Source organism: Urtica dioica, chromosome 8, assembly GCF_054948205.1.
Source record: "Urtica dioica subsp. dioica isolate 48M chromosome 8, U.dioica_male_clone48M_v1_H2, whole genome shotgun sequence".
NCBI lineage: Eukaryota > Viridiplantae > Streptophyta > Magnoliopsida > Rosales > Urticaceae > Urtica > Urtica dioica.
Genome location: NC_142763.1, coordinates 2,597,770 through 2,618,188, shown reverse-complemented (window position 1 = coordinate 2,618,188; position 20,419 = coordinate 2,597,770). Strand labels below are relative to the sequence as shown.

Here is a 20,419-nt window from a genome sequence, read left to right as displayed (position 1 = left end):
AGGTCATACCAGTCATGATTATTAATTAGTTGAAAAAAAATGTCAATATATTATTGCAAAGTCCATTTTCATGGGCGTCCCACCATTTTGAGATTATTAGAGACATTTCTCTCAACTTGTGATTTATTATTGGTTTGAGAGAAGAACCCTTAAGGTATTCTAAAAGCACCGAACTTGGTCGTTATCCGTAAGCAAAAATCAATATTGGGTTACATGGTATTTGTTATCACAAGAAGTCCCAAAAAACATTTCCCCTTCTTTTCGATCAACGACATTCATCATGATTTCCTTTTAATCTGTTAACCAATTTGAATTCCATGTGATGTGCTCTGTCTGTAAAGAGACCACGTTTCCAACACTGCCACAAGGTCTATTTTTAGCATCATATTGCAAAGTTATTTCTCCACTCCTTTAATATAATGTCATTTTCTTAAACTGCTGTCCATTTTGTCATTTTGCCACTCTCTCATCTGTTGTCGTTTTCCATTGTTCTCTGAATCTGTCGCTTTTCACATAATCTGTCGCTTGTAATTGTTTTTCTAATATTTTCAGTGATAATAACAATAATGATACATATCAGGGAAAAAAAAATATTATATATATATATATAACATATATATATAAAAGTTCGGAATTGATTTAAATTTGCACTCAAAATAAAAGTCCTCAAAATAAAATGGTTTAGGTATGACTCATATCATGCAAATAAATAAAATAAATTAGGTTTCACAGTTAACTCTCATTATTATATATATATAAAACAAAACCCATATTTCACTATTCATACTACAGTAACCAGATTTTTTCTTAAAATTTTCAAAAATACATATTTAAGTTCTAAAATTACATAAATAACCGTATGACAAAATTCCAAAAACAACTTTAAAAAACGAAAATTCCACAAACAACTCTAAAAAACGAAAATTCCAAAAAATAACTCTAAAAATAAAAATTCCCTAAACTAACTTTAAAACGATAACAATTATTAGCCGATTAATAGTTTTATAATTCAAATTACTTATGATTAGTACAATTATTGAAAAATAATGAACATATAAGTAATGATGTTGGTTAATCATAATATTTGTGTTGTTAAAAAAAGTGTGTTCATAATTACAACTTAGAGTAAATGATGGCAAAAGTCCCTAAAGTTTCCAGAAACAGTTAAGTTAGTCCCTATTCTTTTTTTTAACGGCGAAAGTCCTTCATGTTTAGTTTTCGTCATGCCGTTGATCCCCAACCTCATTTTGACGTTAATAAGTAACGATTTTAGGTAAAAAAACGTTAGTTTTGACTGAAAACGTATTTTAATTCAGCTAACTGTACAAACTATTTTCCTCTCTCTCAAATGAATTAAAAAAAAAATTCCAAAGAAACGACAACAGAGCACTCAAAAAAACGAGAAATCAATTCCTAAGCTGTTTGGGCAGCTTCTGGGAGAACAACCTGCAAGCGTCCATGCTCAAGTTCATGGCGGCGGCGACGGCAACGAAAGCCGCCGCGTCCTCCGAGCAGGTGACGTGCTGAATCCCCACCTCCACCTCCGGCCGACTGCTCTTCCCAGCCCCCTCCACCGTCGCCGACATCACGAACCCCCGCGGCGCCACCGGCCCAAACCCAAAATCCAACCCCGATCCCGACCCCGGCCTCGATCCCGACCCGAAATCCAGGCTGCTGTGAGGACTGTGCATCGGCGAGGACGACGACGAAGGCGACGATGTCGAGTCGATCGTGAATTTGCCTCCCGCGGCGGCGCTCACTGCGTCGCTGGCCAGAGTGGCTGCGGCGGCGGACGAGAATTCGGACAAGAGGTCGAATTTATATCCGACGGAGTCGCTCTTCTCGCTCCAGGCTTCGAGGCGGCCCCAGGGCTTCCACGTGCCCTCCCCCAGGCGGAGGATCAGCCACGCTCCCGGGTTGCCTCGGCTCACTCTGTCCGACCCCGGAGAGGCCACGAATGGGGTCACCATCGAAGCCACGGCCACCGGCGAGCCGGAGAGGTCGTGGATTGTGATGGACCATCATTTTCGCTCTTTCGACGTGCTGTCTTTCGTCTTCTTCCTCAACACCATCCAATTTCTTGACCCACTCGTTTCGGACATTGAACTGCTATCCAAACAAAGAAAGAAAAAAAATACGACGGCGACGATCTCGTTGGAGCGGCGATCAACTTCCGGGACTCTCGCGGCCTCGGGCTCGGGCTCTCGGCGGTCGAGGAAGAGGCAAACGGCGGCGCAGTCGTCGTTCTTGGCTAAAATATGTTTTTATTTGTTTTATTTGTTTTATTTCTGACTTAAAATATGTTTTCAGTCAAAATTAACGTTTTTTTGGCTAACATCGTTACATATTAACGGCATATTAGAGTTAGGGATCTACGGAATTAGGAAAACTAAACATGAAGGACTTTCGCCGTTAAAAAAAAAAAGAATAGGGACTAACTTAAGTGTTTCTGTAAACTTTAGGGACTTTTGCCGCCATTTACTCTACAACTTATTATTTCTAATTTCTTTTTTTTTATACTCATTTAATTAAAATGGTTTAAATATATATTAAAAAGTGGTAAAAAAAAATGTTAACTTTTACGTATGACAAATGACAACCAACAATTGCAAACCGTTCACATTATTATCTAAATTAAAATTTATCAAACCTCCCGCGCAACGTCGGGGTCTATTGCTTGTTACTTTATAATTATTAATATGTACAAAGTATAACCACATTGCACCACAAATTTTTCTTTTGTGATGAGCTCGCCATCTCTGTCCTGCAAAGAAAATTTCCTCGTGCATTGTAAGCTGACGTGGCATAATCTGACATGTCAAAAAAACTGTGGCCATATTCTTTGATGCCAGTGACTTTGTGCTGAAATATCTGGCGTTATCTTTCAAGTTATTAGCGAAATATACTGGCAAATATTCATTCGTTATAGGAAAAGCTAGCCTTATAATTAATGTAACAAAAAATCATGAATTTAAAAGAATTTATGTCACTTTCTTGAATCAAAAGAGAAACACATGTTCGCTTCATATTTATGTTGTGATCATGCAGTGAAGGTTCCTAATTGAGATTTTTGACCTATTTGATGAACTTAAGTATAATTTAAAATCACCATGGTTTTCATCACCGCTAAAGACAAACCACGAGTTCAAATATCATAAAGTTACTATTAACTTAAGTTAACCTTATTTGAAAGCTTGAAGTGGAGTAGTCATACAAGAGTAATACCACTTTGATCACACATTTCATGCGCTATCATTAGTAATTACATTATTTTACTCTCAATTTTTTTATTATATGTCCTTGACTGCGTTGAAAAAAACTTGTGATGGCAAACTCTTGCTGACTTTTCATTATAAGTTCATAATACTAACCGACAAGAAGTTGAATCCTGGCCCAAGGTTCACTAGAGAGATTTAATGTTAAATTTTACTAAGGAAAATTCTCTGTTACCTATCCGCCGTCTCTCCATTTTTATATTCCACGAGATATAGTTATATAAACAAAACAACAAGTCAACGTTGAAAATGTAATTAAAAGTATGGTGCTCTACTCAACAGTGTTGAGAATGTCATGTTGAATCATTGACTATTTTGGAAAACAAAATACCATGTGTCAATATTTCTTATAGCACCTGTTTATGTCACCCACTTCTCTTTTTCAAGATTTTCTATTTTGACTATTTTTTTTTTCATTATATATACGTACACATAATATAGACACATAGCCAAAAAAAATTAATACTCAACGTATCATTCTCTCTAACTCAAACTGCTATGGCTAGTCTTTTGACCTTGATCATGAAGAAGAACAAACGTGAATCTACAATCGTCCCAAAAGGCTACTTTGTGGTTTATGTTGGAGAGGGTGATGAGGAAAAGAAGCGATTTTTGGTTCCAATACATTTCCTAAAAGAGACGGCGTTTCAAAATCTGTTGAGCTTGGCGGAGGAAGAGTTCGGATTCGACCATCCGATGGGACGAGTTACGATTCCTTGTTCAGAACAAACATTCATCAATGTCTCTAATTCTCTATTGAAAGCCTCTGGATGAGCATGTATACACCATAAGACAATTTATTACAGCATATACAAAGTTTGTAAGGCATATATTATATATAGTTACACTTATAGTTATACACCATGATTCTTTTTCAGTTTCATTCTTTAATTCAAGAACGTGATAGAGATTAGATAAGTACTGGAGATGAAAGAGAGAAAAATTACATCTGAAAGCGATAATTTTGTTAGTTAACCGCTAACTAACCCATAAGCCTTATAATGAGAAACTTTGATGGGTATCAAAGACCGCACCTGAAATAGCTTGGGTATTGGGTCCACTGGGCCACCAATTGTATACAATAAATAACTAATTGTCATTAATACCTAAATAAATTAGAAGAATAAGATGACGTGAACTGCTGAATCAAATAAATTAATTAACAGGAATCTGGATTGGTTTATAAAATAAATGAGAATTAACTTGGTTTTGAAAACTATACTTTCAAGATCTCTTTTTCTATTTTTTTTTAAACTTAATTAATTTGCATGTGATCCTGGGTCCTAGCGCCAACAAAAATATAGTTGTAACTTGTAAGGATGATGATTTATGGTTGGACTTCCGATTTGGATAGATAAAAATGAAGACGTGTTTCTGCATGTATATATATACATATACATATATATATATATATATGACGTAGAAAGATAGATATTGAATGTCTAGACCTCATCTATATAGAAAGGGAAAAGATTTTCGGCCCGATTCACGATTCCGAACGATCCACTCACGTGGTGACACGTGGCAACACGCTGCCACGTGTCACCACGTGAGTGGATCGTCCGTGAATCGTGAATCGGGCCGAATAGCTTCGCTCATATAGAAAATACTCCATATGTAGAAGAAAGGGACTCAAGAATTTTGACATGCACATGTACGTACGTATATATATAGTACGTACTCACACACACACATTTGTATATATAGCATGATTAATCAAGCTATATGTCATTCATGTCAGAACTATGAAGACGGTAAATCAGCCAGATTTAAACCTTCAAACTAGCTTGATAAAAAGGAGCAATGTGATCTATTTGAGACTCAAAGTGTTCAAGTTTAACCTCCTACCCATCCAATAATATATATATTTAGTTTTGTTTAATATATGCGCATGTATCAAGCTATTTCATGTATTTTCTCTACATATATATATATATATATATATATATATATATATATATATATATTAATATTATCCTTGAACTTGTGTTTTTAGTTGTCTTCGTAGCTAGACCAGGTTGGACTGGGAACCAGAAATTTAATTGGGGAAATGAATAAGGATGATAAGACAAGAGTTCCATGTGATGACTTAATGAATATATAGGGCCATGCTTCCAATAGTGGACCGTATTTAATTTAAGATCCTTTCATCTACCCTTTCATTTCATTGATCAAATGGTTGGACTATATATAGACACACACTATAACAAGGTTTGATCAATATTCACAACAAGCTTATAATTGAATTTAAAACATTTTCTACTATATATATTTTGAAACAAATGGGTTTCCGTATCCCAATTGTGAACAAGAAGTCTTCTTCGGCTGTATCGGATGTCCCGAAAGGGTGCTTGGCTGTTTATGTAGGCAATGCGAGTGAAATGAGGCGATTTGTGATCCCGGTTTCGTTTTTGAGCCAACCTTCGTTCCAAGAATTGCTGAGCCGTAACGAGGAAGAATTTGGATTCGATCATCCGATGGGTGGCCTCACAATTCCCTGCCGAGAACATGTCTTCGCGGATCTTATTTCAAGCTTCAATTAATAATTAAAACTAGGGTGGATGAATAAAAGCCTCTCATATGTAGTATCTTTTATTTTAAGGCTTGTGTTTCTTTCATTTTCTTTTTTAGAAACGCCGTTTCTCAACTTCATGTAAATTAATTTTTTTTTTCTTTGGGATAAATCGAAGGTCCCAAAGATATATCGATGAACGTGTGTACAGTTCATTAAATTATATATATTTGATGAGTTGTATGTTCAATTTCATTCTTCTCTCTGCATTGTATAATAGCCCACTTTTCATTTTTGTTGTAAGAAAGTAACCATTTGGTTGGTTTAAACAAATATGATATATTTGAATTTACTATTTAGTCCATTTGATTTAATAATAAATTACATAATTGCTGCCTTATACATTTTACACGTGAAATATGCATGAGGTACGTAGTAATTCTGGTATAAAATAAATTAAAATACATATATATATATATATATATATATATATATGATAGTCTTGTTTTTTTTTTATATAAAATAAATTAACAGTCCCATAAGACAAACATACAACACTTTTATATAAACCGTTTATAATCTCATAGATTAACCAACTGTTTTTTTCTCAAATAAACAGTAAAATTTATTTGGAGTGTTTATAATCGTTCAAAAAGGGGTATAATGGACAGTGATAAAAAGATATATATATATATATATATATATATATATATATATATATATATATAGTGACTCATGGCCAAATTTCAATAATTACTGGGAAAGAATGAGAATTGCATAAACGTATATGTGATCGTGGCGGTTATTTGTAGTTCTTTTTTTATAGAACGATTTGAATAAGACATTTAAGAGTACTAAATCTCTATTTGATACTTAATTACAAAATTTAAATTAAATGAATCACAACATACATAATGAAATTCATCCGCACAGAGAAGAGGCGGATTTTCACTTGATCACCACAACGAATAAGGTTGGTAGCACAGTAATAGCATGGACAAATAGACTAAATGTTTATTGGACTTCTAATTTCCGAGATTAATTATAGTTCATGCATGCACTAATTTTAAACATACTACAAATTTTTTATAACACTTATTTAAACTTAGGCGTTATTTGTACAAATAGACCTTGAATAATTGCATGATGTGCATCCGTAACCTAATTTATTTTTAAAATACCCTGGATTCTCAATTTTTATTGCAATTTTGATTCTTTTTTTTACAGTATAAATTCTTTTTTTTTTTCAGGTAACCTCTCCGAACCACCAAAAAAGCTTGAAACTTGATTTAAATATATTAAGAATTTCTTATGTAAAAAAATTAAATTCAAGACCTATTCCTATCTGCAATTTCACAAGTTGTTAAAGTTTAATTTGGATTTTATTTCCTAAAAAGCAAACGCTCTAATACAAAGGATCAAAGTTACTACAAAGATGGTAGCTAGCTCAGGGTGCTTTTACTAGTTAAAATATGTTAGGGACCAAAATGTAATCTATTCCTCTTTGAATTTCATGCTTATGAATTTAAAAAAATTTATGTCCAATTTTGACCAGCTATTGAATTATTGCCTGAAAATATTCAGAGAGAATGATTAGATACTCCACTATAAGTGATTACCGTTTCCTACCTATTTACAATTATTCAACAAGTAATAATAATGATATCCGGAGTCAATAGATTATATAATATCAGCCACTAAAAATAAAAATGAAACTTCTGATAGGTTTCAACGCTCATAAAGTATTCAGCAAAGTAATATATATATATATATATATATATATATATATATATATATATATAATTAATTTATATATCAAATATTAATGCGTTGAAATTATATATATATATATATATATAAGGATATAATTAATTTATATATCAAATATTAATGCGTTGAAATTGGATGGAAGGCACGTCCATGTGTTCTGGTTCAAATTCTCCTGTTACTCCCACTAGTTCCTCCACTAAAATTGTCTGTTCAATATTTTCCTTGGCGTACTATTTTTTTTATTGGGTAATTTAAATAATAAATATTTTCTCTTTGACCTCTTTCCTTTGTGCTATATATAAATAAAAAACCAGGGCATAAATCATTCACCAAACTAAGCACTAAAAATCTCCTGATCACTTCTGGAACATTTCTCAAAATCTTTGAAATAAAAAAATAATTAGCACCATGGCAATTATTCGATTGGCGAAGAAAAATAATCGGGAATCGAAAAACGTCCCCAAAGGCTTCTTTGCTGTCTATGTCGGAGAAGAGCAAAAGAAGCGGTTTTTGCTGCCGATAGCATTCCTTAAAGAGCCATCATTTCAAAAGCTTTTGAGTATGGCTGAAGAAGAATTCGGGTACGATCATCCGATGGGCGGCCTCACGATTCCTTGTTCCGAAGAGATCTTCATTAGACTCACTTCTCAATTAAATCGGTTCTAATAATAGCGAATTCACATCTTCTTGTGATTGTGCGAGTGTCGAAAATTTCTCTTAGAGAAATTTTCTTTTTTATATTTCATGTTTTGTGATTTGTCTGCTTCAATAGCATTAGAAAGTTTGTAGCTTTTAGCATATATGAATGGTTATATATGTAACTGTAGATATCTTTCTACGGGTTTGTATGGTAGACAATTGTAAAAATACACATATAATCACGGATTTTCTTTTATCCTATTTTCTTGATCGTTCTTGGGCTGAGAGACGGCAATATCCTAGTTTATTTACTCTAGAAAGGCTTATTAGTAAAATTACTAGCGAAAACAGCCTTATTCAATGAATATAAAAAAAAGGTGAATCAATTAGCAAATTTTTAGGTTCTCATTTGATTAACAAATCCGATCTTCAGAAACGCATCTACAAATTTTAATTTCTATTATTTTCATATTTACCTCTAGAAGTCCTAAAATTATTTTGAAACGCAAACAAATTTTGTGTTGTTAAAAATTAATTTTCTGATTGACAATCTTTTGGTTTGTCCATTATTCTCTTGTATTTTCTCCCTCACATATCAATTTTCAGTTTTTCTTATTATATAACCATTCGTATGCTTTGATAATTAAGGCGTGTAAATTTCTCTCACACTTTCAAAATCTATCGGCCGACTATAAAAGGGTACTAAAAATACGTTCATTTCGATCTCGTCCCCAACATAAAGTACAAATTAGAGGGCTTTTGGAACAAGCAGTGTTATAGATTTTAATGGGGAGATTTGAGAAGCTGAGACTAGTACATTAAATTGTACAAACATGGCATGAATGTGTTAATGTAGAAAAAAACTGTCATTATAAATTAATGGGGTTTTCGAGAGTCATCACACGTGGTGTCGTTGTCATTTAGTCATTATTAGAAGATGGTTTGTGAAGGGTAAGTGTGTGTGACTAATAAGTTAACGGATTTTAAAATATCGTCAACATGAAATTGTTTCTTTTTCTACCATTTAACCTTTTTCTCAAATATAAATTATAAATTCAAGTTAAATTTTGGGCTTTTAAAATGTAGGACATATATGGTGCCTTTAACAATTCTATCACATGGTATTGTCTTCCTATTCTTGAAATAAATCTAATTAACTAATTTTCCATACCTCATGAAAATTTTCTGATGCAAGAGAGTTCCACAATGTTAATACATTTTTCTACAATTATTTTTTCTTTCAAAAGTTTCTATAGCTTAATTTTTTTTCTTTCTAAATTATACTTCCTATTACTTACCAATCGCTATAGCACGTGGCTAAACCCTATAAGAATTAAGAAGACTTGTTTCTCAACATTTGAATGAAGAAATTGCCAAATGTAAGATATGAACGAAATTAAAAAAATGTGATCCATAACATCTATGTCAATAGATCATAATTGCTTCAACAACAACAACAACAAAAAGTTCAATTTGATTGAAATAGTGAGATTATGATTAAATGTATTTTTGATATAAAAAATAGATAGTAAACATACTTGGGACTTTTTGTGATGACATATTATAGCATGGAAAATTACCCTAGATTGATTTTTCTTACAAGTAGACCAAGTTCAGTGCTTACAAAGAAAAATAAAAGCATAATGTCATAATATATTTATGTGTATATATATATATATATATATATATATAAATATATTATCTCCAAAGGTATTTCCATCAAGCATGAATTAGTCAATAACAAGTTGAAAAATGTTTCTTATCTGTCAAAATGGTAGGACAATACTATTTGACTTGGCATTATGATCATAATATTGATATTGTGTTTCAACCAATTGATAATCATGACAGGCTTGGATTCAAGTACGACCTAGATTGCCTGTGGGAGATCTAACACAATGGAATAATCTGTTTTATATAAAGACATTTCATAGAGACATGTCAGTACACTCATGTCTCAGTCGGTTCGAGTACATACGTCTTAGAAGACAAAAGAGTGTGATATTTCAAAGGCTTATTGTAAGCGCATTCTCCTATATATATAAACACCATATACAACCACAAATACTCATCAATCCATCCATTTCTCTCTCTACTACACTAATTATTAAAAAAAAAAAAAGATCTCTCCTACTCTTAAAGCAACATAATATCAAGATGGTATTTGGATTGCCTAACATTACTCATGGCAAGAAAGCTCTCCGACGGACAGTCTCTGGAGTCAAAGAAGCGGCTTCAAAGTCAACGAGCGTTCCAAAAGGCCATTTTTCCGTGTATGTTGGCGAGGATCAGAGAAAACGATACATCGTACCTTTGTCGTATTTGAACGAGCCAGCTTTTCAAGAGCTTCTGAAAATGGCGGAGCAAGAGTTCGGATTCCAACATCCGATGGGCGGTCTCACCATTCCTTGCTCAGAACACTTCTTCATCGATGTCATCACTTCTCACTTAATTAATTAGCTCGTAGGACTAACCCGGACGATAAACCAGTTGGTAAATTGAGTGGCCAAGAATTTTGTAAATAAAGTTATGGTTCCATATACATATGTGTTCTTTTTCCTATTGAAATGACAAAATGGTTGACAAATCTTATCGTTGCACATTTTATTGTTAGTTGTGTTGTTTTACAATTTTATAATGTTGATAGAGAATTCACACCAAGTACGCCTATCTAAAACTAAAGTACTGTAAATTAACCAATTTTATTTTTTTAAATACCTAGCTAGAAAATATAAATCGTTTTAAGATATATTATTTTACGTTTTTGTCCATTTTACTTTTATATATAGTTTTTTTTAGTTTCTATACAAATCACCATATTCTATGTTGTTGACTTTTTTCCACCATCCCTTTTAGCTTTAGTTCTAATTACTTTACGTATTTACTTTTAAATCTTTTTTTCTTTTGTTGTTTGTATAGCTTTTTACAGTGTAAGGAAGAAGATGAACGAGAGAAGAAAAGGCTTTTCTCATTAAGTCTGAATGAAAAGAAAATACAGAGTATTTATATTGTTCTAGTAACCAATTAGATTGCTGAGGCTATAACAGAATTGCCACGTCAGCTTATTGTATGAAAATATCTAAGTTAGGAATAAAAGAGGAAAAAACGACAGAGAATGAAGGTTCATAAGGAATGTGTGTCGTAATACTCTCCCTCAAGATGGAGAGTAGATATTATGTACTCCCATCTTGCGAAGAAGAAGGTGAAACTGAGAAGGATGCAGGGCCTTTGTGAGAATATCCGCGAGCTGTGAAGATGAAGGAACATGAAAAGTTTTCAGAACACCAGCCTGAATCTTTTCTCTGATGAGGTGGCAGTCAATTTCGATGTGTTTCGTGCGCTCGTGGTAGACGGGGTTGGCGGCAATGTGGAGGGCAGCCTGGTTGTCGCAGTAGAGCATAGCTGGGTTAGGGTGCGGAAGGTGAAGCTCTCGAAGAAGGGCGAGGAGCCACGTGAGTTCACAGCTAGCGTTGGCCATACAACGGTACTCGGCCTCGGCGGAGGATCGAGACACGGTGGATTGCTTCTTCGACTTCCAAGAGAGGAGAGAAGAGCCGAGGAAAACGCAGAAGCCGGAGATCGAGTCGGGGCATTGAGCCCAATCAGAATCTGCGAAAGCTCGCAAGTGAAGATCATTCTGAGAGGGAAAAAGTAAACCCTGTCCAGGAGCTTTCTTGATATACTGCAGGATTCGAGTAACAGCGTGGAGATGAGGAACTCGAGGTTCAGCCAGGAATTGACTAAGCCGATTAACAGAGTAACTCAGATCAGGGCGAGTGATGGTGAGGTATTGGAGCTTCCCAATGAGTCTGCGATAACTGGTTGGGTCTGGAAGCAAATCTCCAACATCTTTGGAGAGCTTGAGATTCGGAGTCATGGGAACGGACGCAGGTTTGCTTGCCAGGTGACCAGTCTCCGAGAGAAGCTCAAGGGCATATTTCCGCTGGCAGATCGAGATCCCTTCTTTCGAGCGGGCAACCTCGATGCCCAAGAAGAAACGAAGAGGGCCAAGATCCTTGATCTTGAAATGTCGATGGAGAGAGGACTTGAGGACATCGACCGCAGAATTATCATTACTCGCAATGATAATGTCGTCCACATAGACTAATAAGATGATCAAACTGGTTCCATGTTGCTTAATGAAGAGAGAGTGGTCACAATCAGATTTGCAGAAACCATAAGAGAGAAGCGCAGAGGAGAATTTCTGGAACCATTGTCGCGACGCTTGCTTTAAACCGTAGAGCGATTTGTGGAGCCGACAAACTTGAGGAGATGAAGACTCCCCCTGAACCGGTGTATATCCAGGCGGCAATTGCATATACACTTCCTCATCTAAGTCGCCGTGAAGGAAAGCGTTTGCAACGTCCAACTGCGTCAACGACCAGCCTCGAACAGCAGCGAGAGAGAGAAGAACTTTGATAGTAACAGACTTCGCCACCGGGGAGAACGTGTCGAAGTAGTCTATACCCTCTTGTTGGGTGTAGCCTTTAGCAACCAGCCGGGCTTTGTGGCGTTCAATCGAGCCATCGGAATTGAACTTCAGCTTATACACCCATTTACAACCAATTGGGTGTTTACCCGGAGGTAAAGAACACAAGGACCAAGTGTTATTATCCTCCAAAGCTTGTAACTCACTAGCCATTGCTCGTCGCCAAACCTCACACTTAGAAGCAGCAGGATAATCAGGTGGTTCAACATGGGAACTAATGGATAAGGTAAATGCGCGATAGGGATCAGAGAGTTGGCTGTAACTAACAAAGGAACAAATGGGGTATAGGGAGGCTGAGATGTTATCAGGTGAAGACTTTGAGAGGGTGAGAGAGCAATGATAGTCACGAAGGTAAGAAGGAGCATTACGAACCCGGGATGGGCGAGGTGGGGTGAGGTGGGGGTGTTCAGCCGCTGAGGTGGCTGGTGAGGGAAGGTGCGAAACTTACCCCCAATCCTCGCTGCCTCTCTTCTTGCACCACAAGGCTGAACACCTTAGCAACTTGAGGGAGTGGTTCAATCATCAAGATCTGGCCACGAATGCCTGAATACGAATCATTCAGACCCATAAGGAATTGCATCACCGTCTATTGTTCTTGGTACTCGATCCATGCCTTCATGCCTCCACATGAGCAGATCGGGGCAGGTTGATAATTCTTCAGCTCGTCCCACAGTATTTTCAGCTTCGTATAGTATGTGTTGACGTCGAGGGAACCTTGAGACAGCCCATTCAGCTGTTGCTTGATCTGAAATATCCTCGGAGCATTGCTTTGACGGAACCGATCATGAAGATCAACCCAGACAGCTCGAGCATAATCAAGATACAAGAGTGAATCTGCTATATCTTTTGACACAGAGTTCAAGATCCAGGAGGTTACCATGCTGTTGCAGCGAGATCCGGAGCTGTAGAGAGGATCTTCAACTGCCAGAGTCGGAACAGACCCATCTACGAACCCGAGCTTGTTTTTGGCATTTAAGGCCATGGTCATCGCTCGACTCCAGGTGTTGTAGTTAGGGCCGGTGAGAATGTGAGAGACGAGAACCATTCCTAGATGATCTCCGCTGTGTAAGAAAAATGGGTTTGAGGAATCCATGGTCGCCGGTAATGGATTCTCGACAGAGGATGGAGAGGCTGGGCTGACTGGAGCAAAACGATTAGCGTTGTTGTTTTGTCCACCACGAGCCATGATGAAGAAAAGAAGGAGAAGAGCTCAGAGTGCAATGGAAGCTAAATGCTCTGATACCATTTTACAGTGTAAGGAAGAAGATGAACGAGAGAAGAAAAGGCTTTTCTCATTAAGTCTGAATGAAAAGAAAATACAGAGTATTTATATTGTTCTAGTAACCAATTAGATTGCTGAGGCTATAACAGAATTGCCACGTCAGCTTATTGTATGAAAATATCTAAGTTAGGAATAAAAGAGGAAAAAACGACAGAGAATGAAGGTTCATAAGGAATGTGTGTCGTAATATAGCTTGATGTTTCTACTTTTATTTTTTTTGGAATAAAAAAAAAGTAGAAATATTAAACTTGTTTTGTCCAGTAATAAAAATTTTCCTTTTACTAATGCGATTGGCTGCCTCGAGTTGTTACTTAAACTACTCAAGGTGTTTCTAAAGTCTTTATTTAGTTATAAACTTTTTTGTTAGATATAAACCATGTTGTTAGATATAAACTATTAAGATATAATTTGTATAACTTATTTTTCTTATTTATGCGTAAACAAGATAGTATACTTGAGTTTACATGAAATGAGTTCAGATAAACAAAAACGATTAATATAATTTAACCCTATTAAAAATCATTTCATATAGCTCGTAGGACTAACACGGCCAAACTAATTCGGTTAAATCAAGAACTCACATATATATATATATATATATATATAAATGGAACAGTTCTTACGTATTTAAATGTCGAATGAATTTGTATTTACATGGGAAATTAGCATTTTTCTCGGACATACAAAATTGTGTCTACTATACAAGTTGTGTAAGGAAATAGTAATTAGCTCTCCAAGTCCAAACTAGAAAGAAGATCGAGAAAGGCTTGTTCGGAGCAAGGGATTGTGAGGCATCCCATTAGATGCTGAAATCCGAACTCTTCTCCGAGTTGACTCAACAAGTCTTGGAACAAACGCCGGTTCAAGTATGACACCGGAATAACAAACCTCTTCATCATTTCTTCACTCAGATCGTCGAAGCCGACATAAACTGCCAAATGACCTCTCGGAACATCTTCCACGACGCATGAAGAAGAGCCTGCTTGGCTTGAATTTGATGAGAATGACCTCTTTAGAGCCCTTTTGGCCTTGATTGCTCCGGGCAAACGGAAACCCATGGCTTTGTGTGGTGTGAGTACTCTTGGAAGAACCTAGATTTTGAAAAATAGAAGGCTTGAAGTGAGATTATGTGAAGACTTGTACGTTGAGCTGATGAAGTTTTCAACCTCATGACATGTGTATATATATAGAAGATATGTTTTTGCTTAAAAATTGAATAGAGAGTCCAGTTAATGGGGTCTATTGAGAGACACAAGCAGTTGGCAAATCACATGCCATTGCCTTCCTATTATTTCATTCCAGGAAAAATAATATTATTATCATTAATAAAACTAACCACGGGATTGTAGAGTTGGGACATTATGTTATGATAACTAATAACATATACATTGAAGTAGTAGGTTCAGAGTATTTAATTCAGTGACTTAGGAGGGACAAAAATGACCCAATATTTTGGTGCACCACTCAATTTGAAAGATACTAAGACATTAGATCATGATAAAACCCATTTTCGCTTAATCTTGGGTCTAGACCAACCAGGTAAGACTGACCAAATTCCCTGCTTATAAAAATTAGAAAAATCAAAGACAGATGTCATCACTGATCACCAGTCCTACTAAACAGTCAAGAATTGGCTTAAAGACATAATTTAGTTGGTCTATCAAATTGTAGGTCATGGTTCTTTGCACTACACATGGTTTATCACATGGCATTGTCTTTCTTATATCAAATTCAGAAACCACCTATTTTTGTGAAATTTATTTCACAAGAAGAAAAATTATTTTATCTATAAATAATGGCACCCGTCACCATTGGACTTCACCAAGTCACCATTACAAATATTCTCTAGCTATTCTCCAAAAACCCTTCAAAAAATACAATAACCAAATTATAAGAATATGTCTATTGGATTGTTGTCTGGGATTCTTCATGGAAAGAACAAGTCTCTTCGGAGAACACTTTCGGGCCTTAAAGAAGCAGCAATTAAGTCAACGTATGGTATTCCAAAAGGCCATTTCGTGGTGTATGTTGGCGATGAAGAAAATGAGAAGACGAGACACGTAGTGCCTTTGTGGTACTTGAACGAGCCTGCGTTTCAAGAACTTTTGAGTATGGCTGAGGAAGAGTTCGGTCACGACCATCCTATGGGCCCACTCACTATTCCATGCACAGAACACGTCTTCGTTGATCTCACTTCTCACTTTTGAAATATTACTTCATCATGTAATTAGTAGTCCTAACAACGAATTATAGGAAAATTTTGTAGGCAATGTTACTACTTTTCCTTTATAGGAAACCAGTGTCTAGAAATTGTATATACCCACTATAATCATCTTCCCTTTATTGAATAAATATTTTATGTCATTTGGGTTTCTTTATATCTTTTCCTAACAATCTATGTGTCCATGAGATAATTTATAATTTTGAACCCTGAAACGTTTCATTGAAGCTTGTTGATAAAGGAAAAATTGAAACTTGCTAATTAATTTAGATAATTTATAATCTTAACCTAACAAAACGGTTATAATTCGTTGCCATGTATGAAATTGAGCTTATACTCAGATTACTTGTGGAGTCTAATTTTGTCAGTTAGGTACGCTATGAAGACCTTACGCATATATTTCACACTACCGATATATTTTGTAATTTTACTCATTTAATTGGGAATTTTTAATATTTTGTCAGTTAGGTACGCTAGCTTCATCATATTCTTTTGGCGGCATAGTCTTCTTTGTACGAGAGTAATGTGAATAGATGGTACTCAAACTTGGTCTTTTGTAAATGAGCGTTGTTCTTTATGAATCATATTGAGGATGAACCATTATGAATCAATATATTTTTTTAGGTCATATTAGGGACTATAATCCTGTCATAGTCTCCGTAAAAATTAAAAAAAAAAAAAAAAAAAAAAAAAAAAAAAAAAAACTCTGTCATATCTCGTAGCCAAGTAGTGACTCTCACAAGAGATGTGATACTCTATAATAAATGATCAAGTACAAGGATGGAATCAACTAAGCTTAATAAACTAGTAATGATCATATATATGCAGAAGTATAATTTTAAAATAAATCAATCTTAACAAAAATTATATACTTCAGGCTAAAAAAAATACATTTTTATCGTTTATTACCATCATTGAGTGATGTATTGACGCAGAAAAAAAAAAAGCAGTTTACGGTTTTTGACGATTTCATTTTTCAATTAATTCATTCCCATATTGACTCACAAGATTTTATTGGTGACTTAAAACTCATGTGGAAAAGAAATTGCTAGAAAAACTATTGATTTCATTTATGTCAATCTCATGGAACATTTTAAATTCAGTCCCCATGAATAACAAACCTTACAAAAACTTCACACTAGTTAGTAAACTATAATCTATCAGTATCTAAACTACTTATACAACGAGGCCTCCTATTGAGAGACTACGTCAATAAAGACGTCTTGACTGCAGGTAATCGTAAGACCGCCCATCGGATGATCAAACCCGAATTCTTCTTCGGAGCGACTCAGCAACTCTCGGAACGACGGCTTTTTGAGGAATGACACTGGGATCACAAACCTCTTCATGAATTCGCTCTCGTCCCCGACATAAACCGCTAAATGCCCTTTCGGGACATCTTCTGATGAAACCGACGTTTGACTCGAGTTCGAAAATGACCGTTGAAGGATTTTCTTAGCCGTGACTCCTCGGGGTAGCCGAAAACCCATCTCTTGTGAATTTTATTTTTGGTACTCTCTCGCGACTGATAAAAAAATGAATTTAAGACTTGAGAAAGTGAGAACTAGTATTGAACTAATTAATGTGAATGTGTACATATATATAGATAAGGAAGGAAAGAAAAATTAATTCCGAATAAAGTTATGGAATAGTCATCAAATGAATAGTTAGATATCTAAAAAAGCAGTCACATGGTGTTGTCTTCCAACTCATCATGCCAATTCATTGAAGATAATACCAGTGACTAGTTAATAACAAAACTATGTCCTTGTAATGAGTTGATATCTTCTTCAAATGGTAGGACTTCTTGCCTTAGTAGCTAGAGACAAGACTATTAAAATGTGCCTTTACTTTGGCTATACGTGACATTGTCTTGCTACTATTCAAGACGTGTACATATATGTCCTCTAGAAGATATACTTCTGTTCAAAATGAAAGGTCAAGGAAGGCTTATTAGATAGAGAGTCCAATTCATGGGGTCTATTGAGAGACGTACAAGCAGCTAGAAAATCACATGACATTGCCTTCTTGCAACTCATTATTTCCTTACCACCAAAATAATAATAATAATGATACAATATTAAAAATAGAACAAACCACTGGATAATAGAGTTGGGACAGAATGTTATGACACCTAATAACATGTACATTCAAGTTGTAGGTTCTGAGTATTTCTTAATATAGTGGATGAGGAGGGGCAAAAATGACCCAATATTCCAGGGGACTACTCAAATTGGAAGATACTTAGACATAAGATCATGATAAAAAGCCAGTTTAGCCTAATAATGGCTCTAGACTGACCAAGTTTCCCTGCTTATAAAGATTAGATCATTTAAATACAGATGTCATAACTGATTACCAGTCCTACTGAACAGTCAAGACTTGGCTCATAGACATAATTTAATTATCAAATTGTAGGTCATAGTTCTTTGCACTACACAAGGTTTATCACATGGCATTGTCTTTCTTATGTCAAACACCATGTGAAGTCTCAAAGGCCTATGTTCCTAGAAAATTCAGAACCACCTATTTTGTGAAACTTATTTCACAAGAAGAAAAATTATTTCATCTATAAATAATGGAAACCCATCACCATTGGACTTCACCAAGTCATCTCATCACATACATTCTCTAGATAATATCCAAAGAAAAAAAAAACACTCCAAAAAATACAATAACCAAATTAAGAATATGGCTATTGGATTGTTGTCTGGGATTCTTCATGGAAAGAACAAGTCTCTCCGGAGGACACTTTCGGGCCTTAAAGAAGCAGCGATTAAGTCAACGAATGGCATTCCAAAAGGCCATTTTGCGGTGTATGTTGGCGATGAGGAAAGTGAGAAGACGAGACACGTAGTGCCTCTGTGGTACTTGAATGAGCCGGCGTTTCAAGAACTTCTGAGTATGGCTGAGGAAGTGTTCGGTTACGACCATTCTATGGGCCCACTCACTATTCCATGCACAGAAAACATCTTCATTGATCTCACTTCTCACTTTTGATGTATTACTTCATGTAATTAGTAGTGCTAACAACAAATTATAGGAAAATTTGTAGGATAAAATATTTACTTGTTTACCGCTATGGGGAGAAAAAGAAATATTTGTAACCACTGTGCCTTATTTGTAAATACGAATTTGATCTTCTTGAGAAATACAACATGATATCATTCAAATATATATTTTATCTCTTTGGAGTTCATTTATACCTTTTACGGTTTTATCAAACAATATATGTGTCCTTAACCTAACAAAGGTTATATTACTTGTCATGTATACCATTTTGAATTGTGGAACCTAATTTTGTCACCTACCTATGAACACGTCATGCGGATAGCATTTTTAGTTGATTCATATACATGATTACTAAGCATAAACTGGTAATCACATATAGAAGTTATTTTTAAATAGTAATCACATTATAATTTTAAGGGTCCATTAATTAGATTGTCAGATTTACACTTTCACATTGTTATATAGTCAACATTCCGTAAATAATAAGTATATGGCCACATCCACGTATTACACGCTTGAATTGACATAAATATCTCATAAGATGCTATTTACTTATGAAAAGGTAGTTATATAGCAATCACAAACATTTAAATCGACTAATTACCTTTTTTTTTGTAATTTTAAACTATATTAGATATTTTATAGAAGATGCGTGATATCTATTAATCAATGTATTATTAGTTAGTTTTCCATGTCATTCAACTCAGCTATGAGTGTTAGTGTTAGCGTGTAAGAATACATTGTGGTTTTCATGACGTGATTAGTCGAATTTTTTTTCTCTGTTGCTGAAAGCCCGACTAATAGCATTCAACGACAGAAGTTTATTTCAGTCGTTGGAAAACAATCTATTTTTGGCATTCTACGTGGAAATAAATTTTCGTCATGGAAACAAGACTTTCTGTAACGGATTTTTGCTCTGTGGTGGCAAGAAAAGACATTTACAAACTCCCGCTGCCGCAAAATATTTTTTTCCATGATGTAAATAGAAAACACCCATTATTTTTTAGTTTCTAGGAAAGAATAACTTGACGTCTATCGTGGAATATATTAATTAAGAAAATAAAAAACATAAATATATCTTTACAAGATCTCACTGCGGTGAGGATGTCTAACGCCGCGACGAGAACAAATTCCATGACGAAAGATATCTTTCGTCGTGGAATCTTATTTAAAAATTAAAACATTGCTCTCGCCGCTGCAAGTGTGTGTCTCGCCAGAG

General features: G+C 35.2%; 6 protein-coding genes and 4 pseudogenes across 6 annotated transcripts; 6 read left to right on the top strand and 4 right to left on the bottom strand.

Moving 5' to 3' along the window:
* Positions 1-1,368: 1,368 nt before the first annotated feature.
* LOC149387233 (uncharacterized) lies at positions 1,369-2,246 on the bottom strand. The gene has a single exon (XM_089623035.1). The coding sequence runs from the start codon at positions 1,968-1,970 to the stop codon at positions 1,407-1,409; it is 564 nt and encodes a 187-aa protein (XP_089479161.1). The 5' UTR covers positions 1,971-2,246; the 3' UTR covers positions 1,369-1,406.
* Positions 2,247-3,773: 1,527 nt separating this feature from the next.
* LOC149387232 (auxin-responsive protein SAUR21 pseudogene) lies at positions 3,774-4,049 on the top strand (annotated as a pseudogene).
* A 1,468-nt stretch (positions 4,050-5,517) lies between these two features.
* On the top strand, positions 5,518-5,923 carry LOC149387231 (auxin-induced protein 15A-like). Its single transcript, XM_089622983.1, has one exon. The coding sequence runs from the start codon at positions 5,558-5,560 to the stop codon at positions 5,816-5,818; it is 261 nt and encodes an 86-aa protein (XP_089479109.1). The 5' UTR covers positions 5,518-5,557; the 3' UTR covers positions 5,819-5,923.
* A 1,961-nt stretch (positions 5,924-7,884) lies between these two features.
* Positions 7,885-8,472, top strand: LOC149387230 (auxin-responsive protein SAUR20 pseudogene; annotated as a pseudogene).
* Positions 8,473-10,225: 1,753 nt separating this feature from the next.
* LOC149387229 (auxin-responsive protein SAUR21 pseudogene) lies at positions 10,226-10,656 on the top strand (annotated as a pseudogene).
* Positions 10,657-13,271: 2,615 nt separating this feature from the next.
* On the bottom strand, positions 13,272-13,871 carry LOC149387228 (uncharacterized). The gene has a single exon (XM_089621754.1). The coding sequence runs from the start codon at positions 13,869-13,871 to the stop codon at positions 13,272-13,274; it is 600 nt and encodes a 199-aa protein (XP_089477880.1).
* A 713-nt stretch (positions 13,872-14,584) lies between these two features.
* Positions 14,585-15,094, bottom strand: LOC149387227 (auxin-induced protein 15A-like). Its single transcript, XM_089621716.1, has one exon. The coding sequence runs from the start codon at positions 15,023-15,025 to the stop codon at positions 14,693-14,695; it is 333 nt and encodes a 110-aa protein (XP_089477842.1). The 5' UTR covers positions 15,026-15,094; the 3' UTR covers positions 14,585-14,692.
* A 702-nt stretch (positions 15,095-15,796) lies between these two features.
* LOC149387226 (auxin-responsive protein SAUR21-like) lies at positions 15,797-16,349 on the top strand. The gene has a single exon (XM_089621717.1). It carries the CDS (start codon positions 15,866-15,868, stop codon positions 16,172-16,174), a length of 309 nt encoding a protein of 102 aa, XP_089477843.1. The 5' UTR covers positions 15,797-15,865; the 3' UTR covers positions 16,175-16,349.
* An 817-nt stretch (positions 16,350-17,166) lies between these two features.
* Positions 17,167-17,754, bottom strand: LOC149387225 (auxin-induced protein 15A-like). Its single transcript, XM_089621718.1, has one exon. It carries the CDS (start codon positions 17,676-17,678, stop codon positions 17,382-17,384), a length of 297 nt encoding a protein of 98 aa, XP_089477844.1. The 5' UTR covers positions 17,679-17,754; the 3' UTR covers positions 17,167-17,381.
* Positions 17,755-18,798: 1,044 nt separating this feature from the next.
* On the top strand, positions 18,799-19,293 carry LOC149387224 (auxin-responsive protein SAUR21 pseudogene; annotated as a pseudogene).
* Positions 19,294-20,419: the final 1,126 nt, after the last annotated feature.

What these genes read in the sequence shown, in the direction of transcription:
- LOC149387225 (XM_089621718.1), bottom strand. Translation starts at nt 17,678, where the DNA reads ATGGGTTTTCGGCTACCCCGAGGAGTCACGGCTAAGAAAATCCTTCAA.
- LOC149387233 (XM_089623035.1), bottom strand. Translation starts at nt 1,970, where the DNA reads ATGGTGACCCCATTCGTGGCCTCTCCGGGGTCGGACAGAGTGAGCCGA.
- LOC149387231 (XM_089622983.1), top strand. Translation starts at nt 5,558, where the DNA reads ATGGGTTTCCGTATCCCAATTGTGAACAAGAAGTCTTCTTCGGCTGTA.
- LOC149387228 (XM_089621754.1), bottom strand. Translation starts at nt 13,871, where the DNA reads ATGGCTCGTGGTGGACAAAACAACAACGCTAATCGTTTTGCTCCAGTC.
- LOC149387227 (XM_089621716.1), bottom strand. Translation starts at nt 15,025, where the DNA reads ATGGGTTTCCGTTTGCCCGGAGCAATCAAGGCCAAAAGGGCTCTAAAG.
- LOC149387226 (XM_089621717.1), top strand. Translation starts at nt 15,866, where the DNA reads ATGTCTATTGGATTGTTGTCTGGGATTCTTCATGGAAAGAACAAGTCT.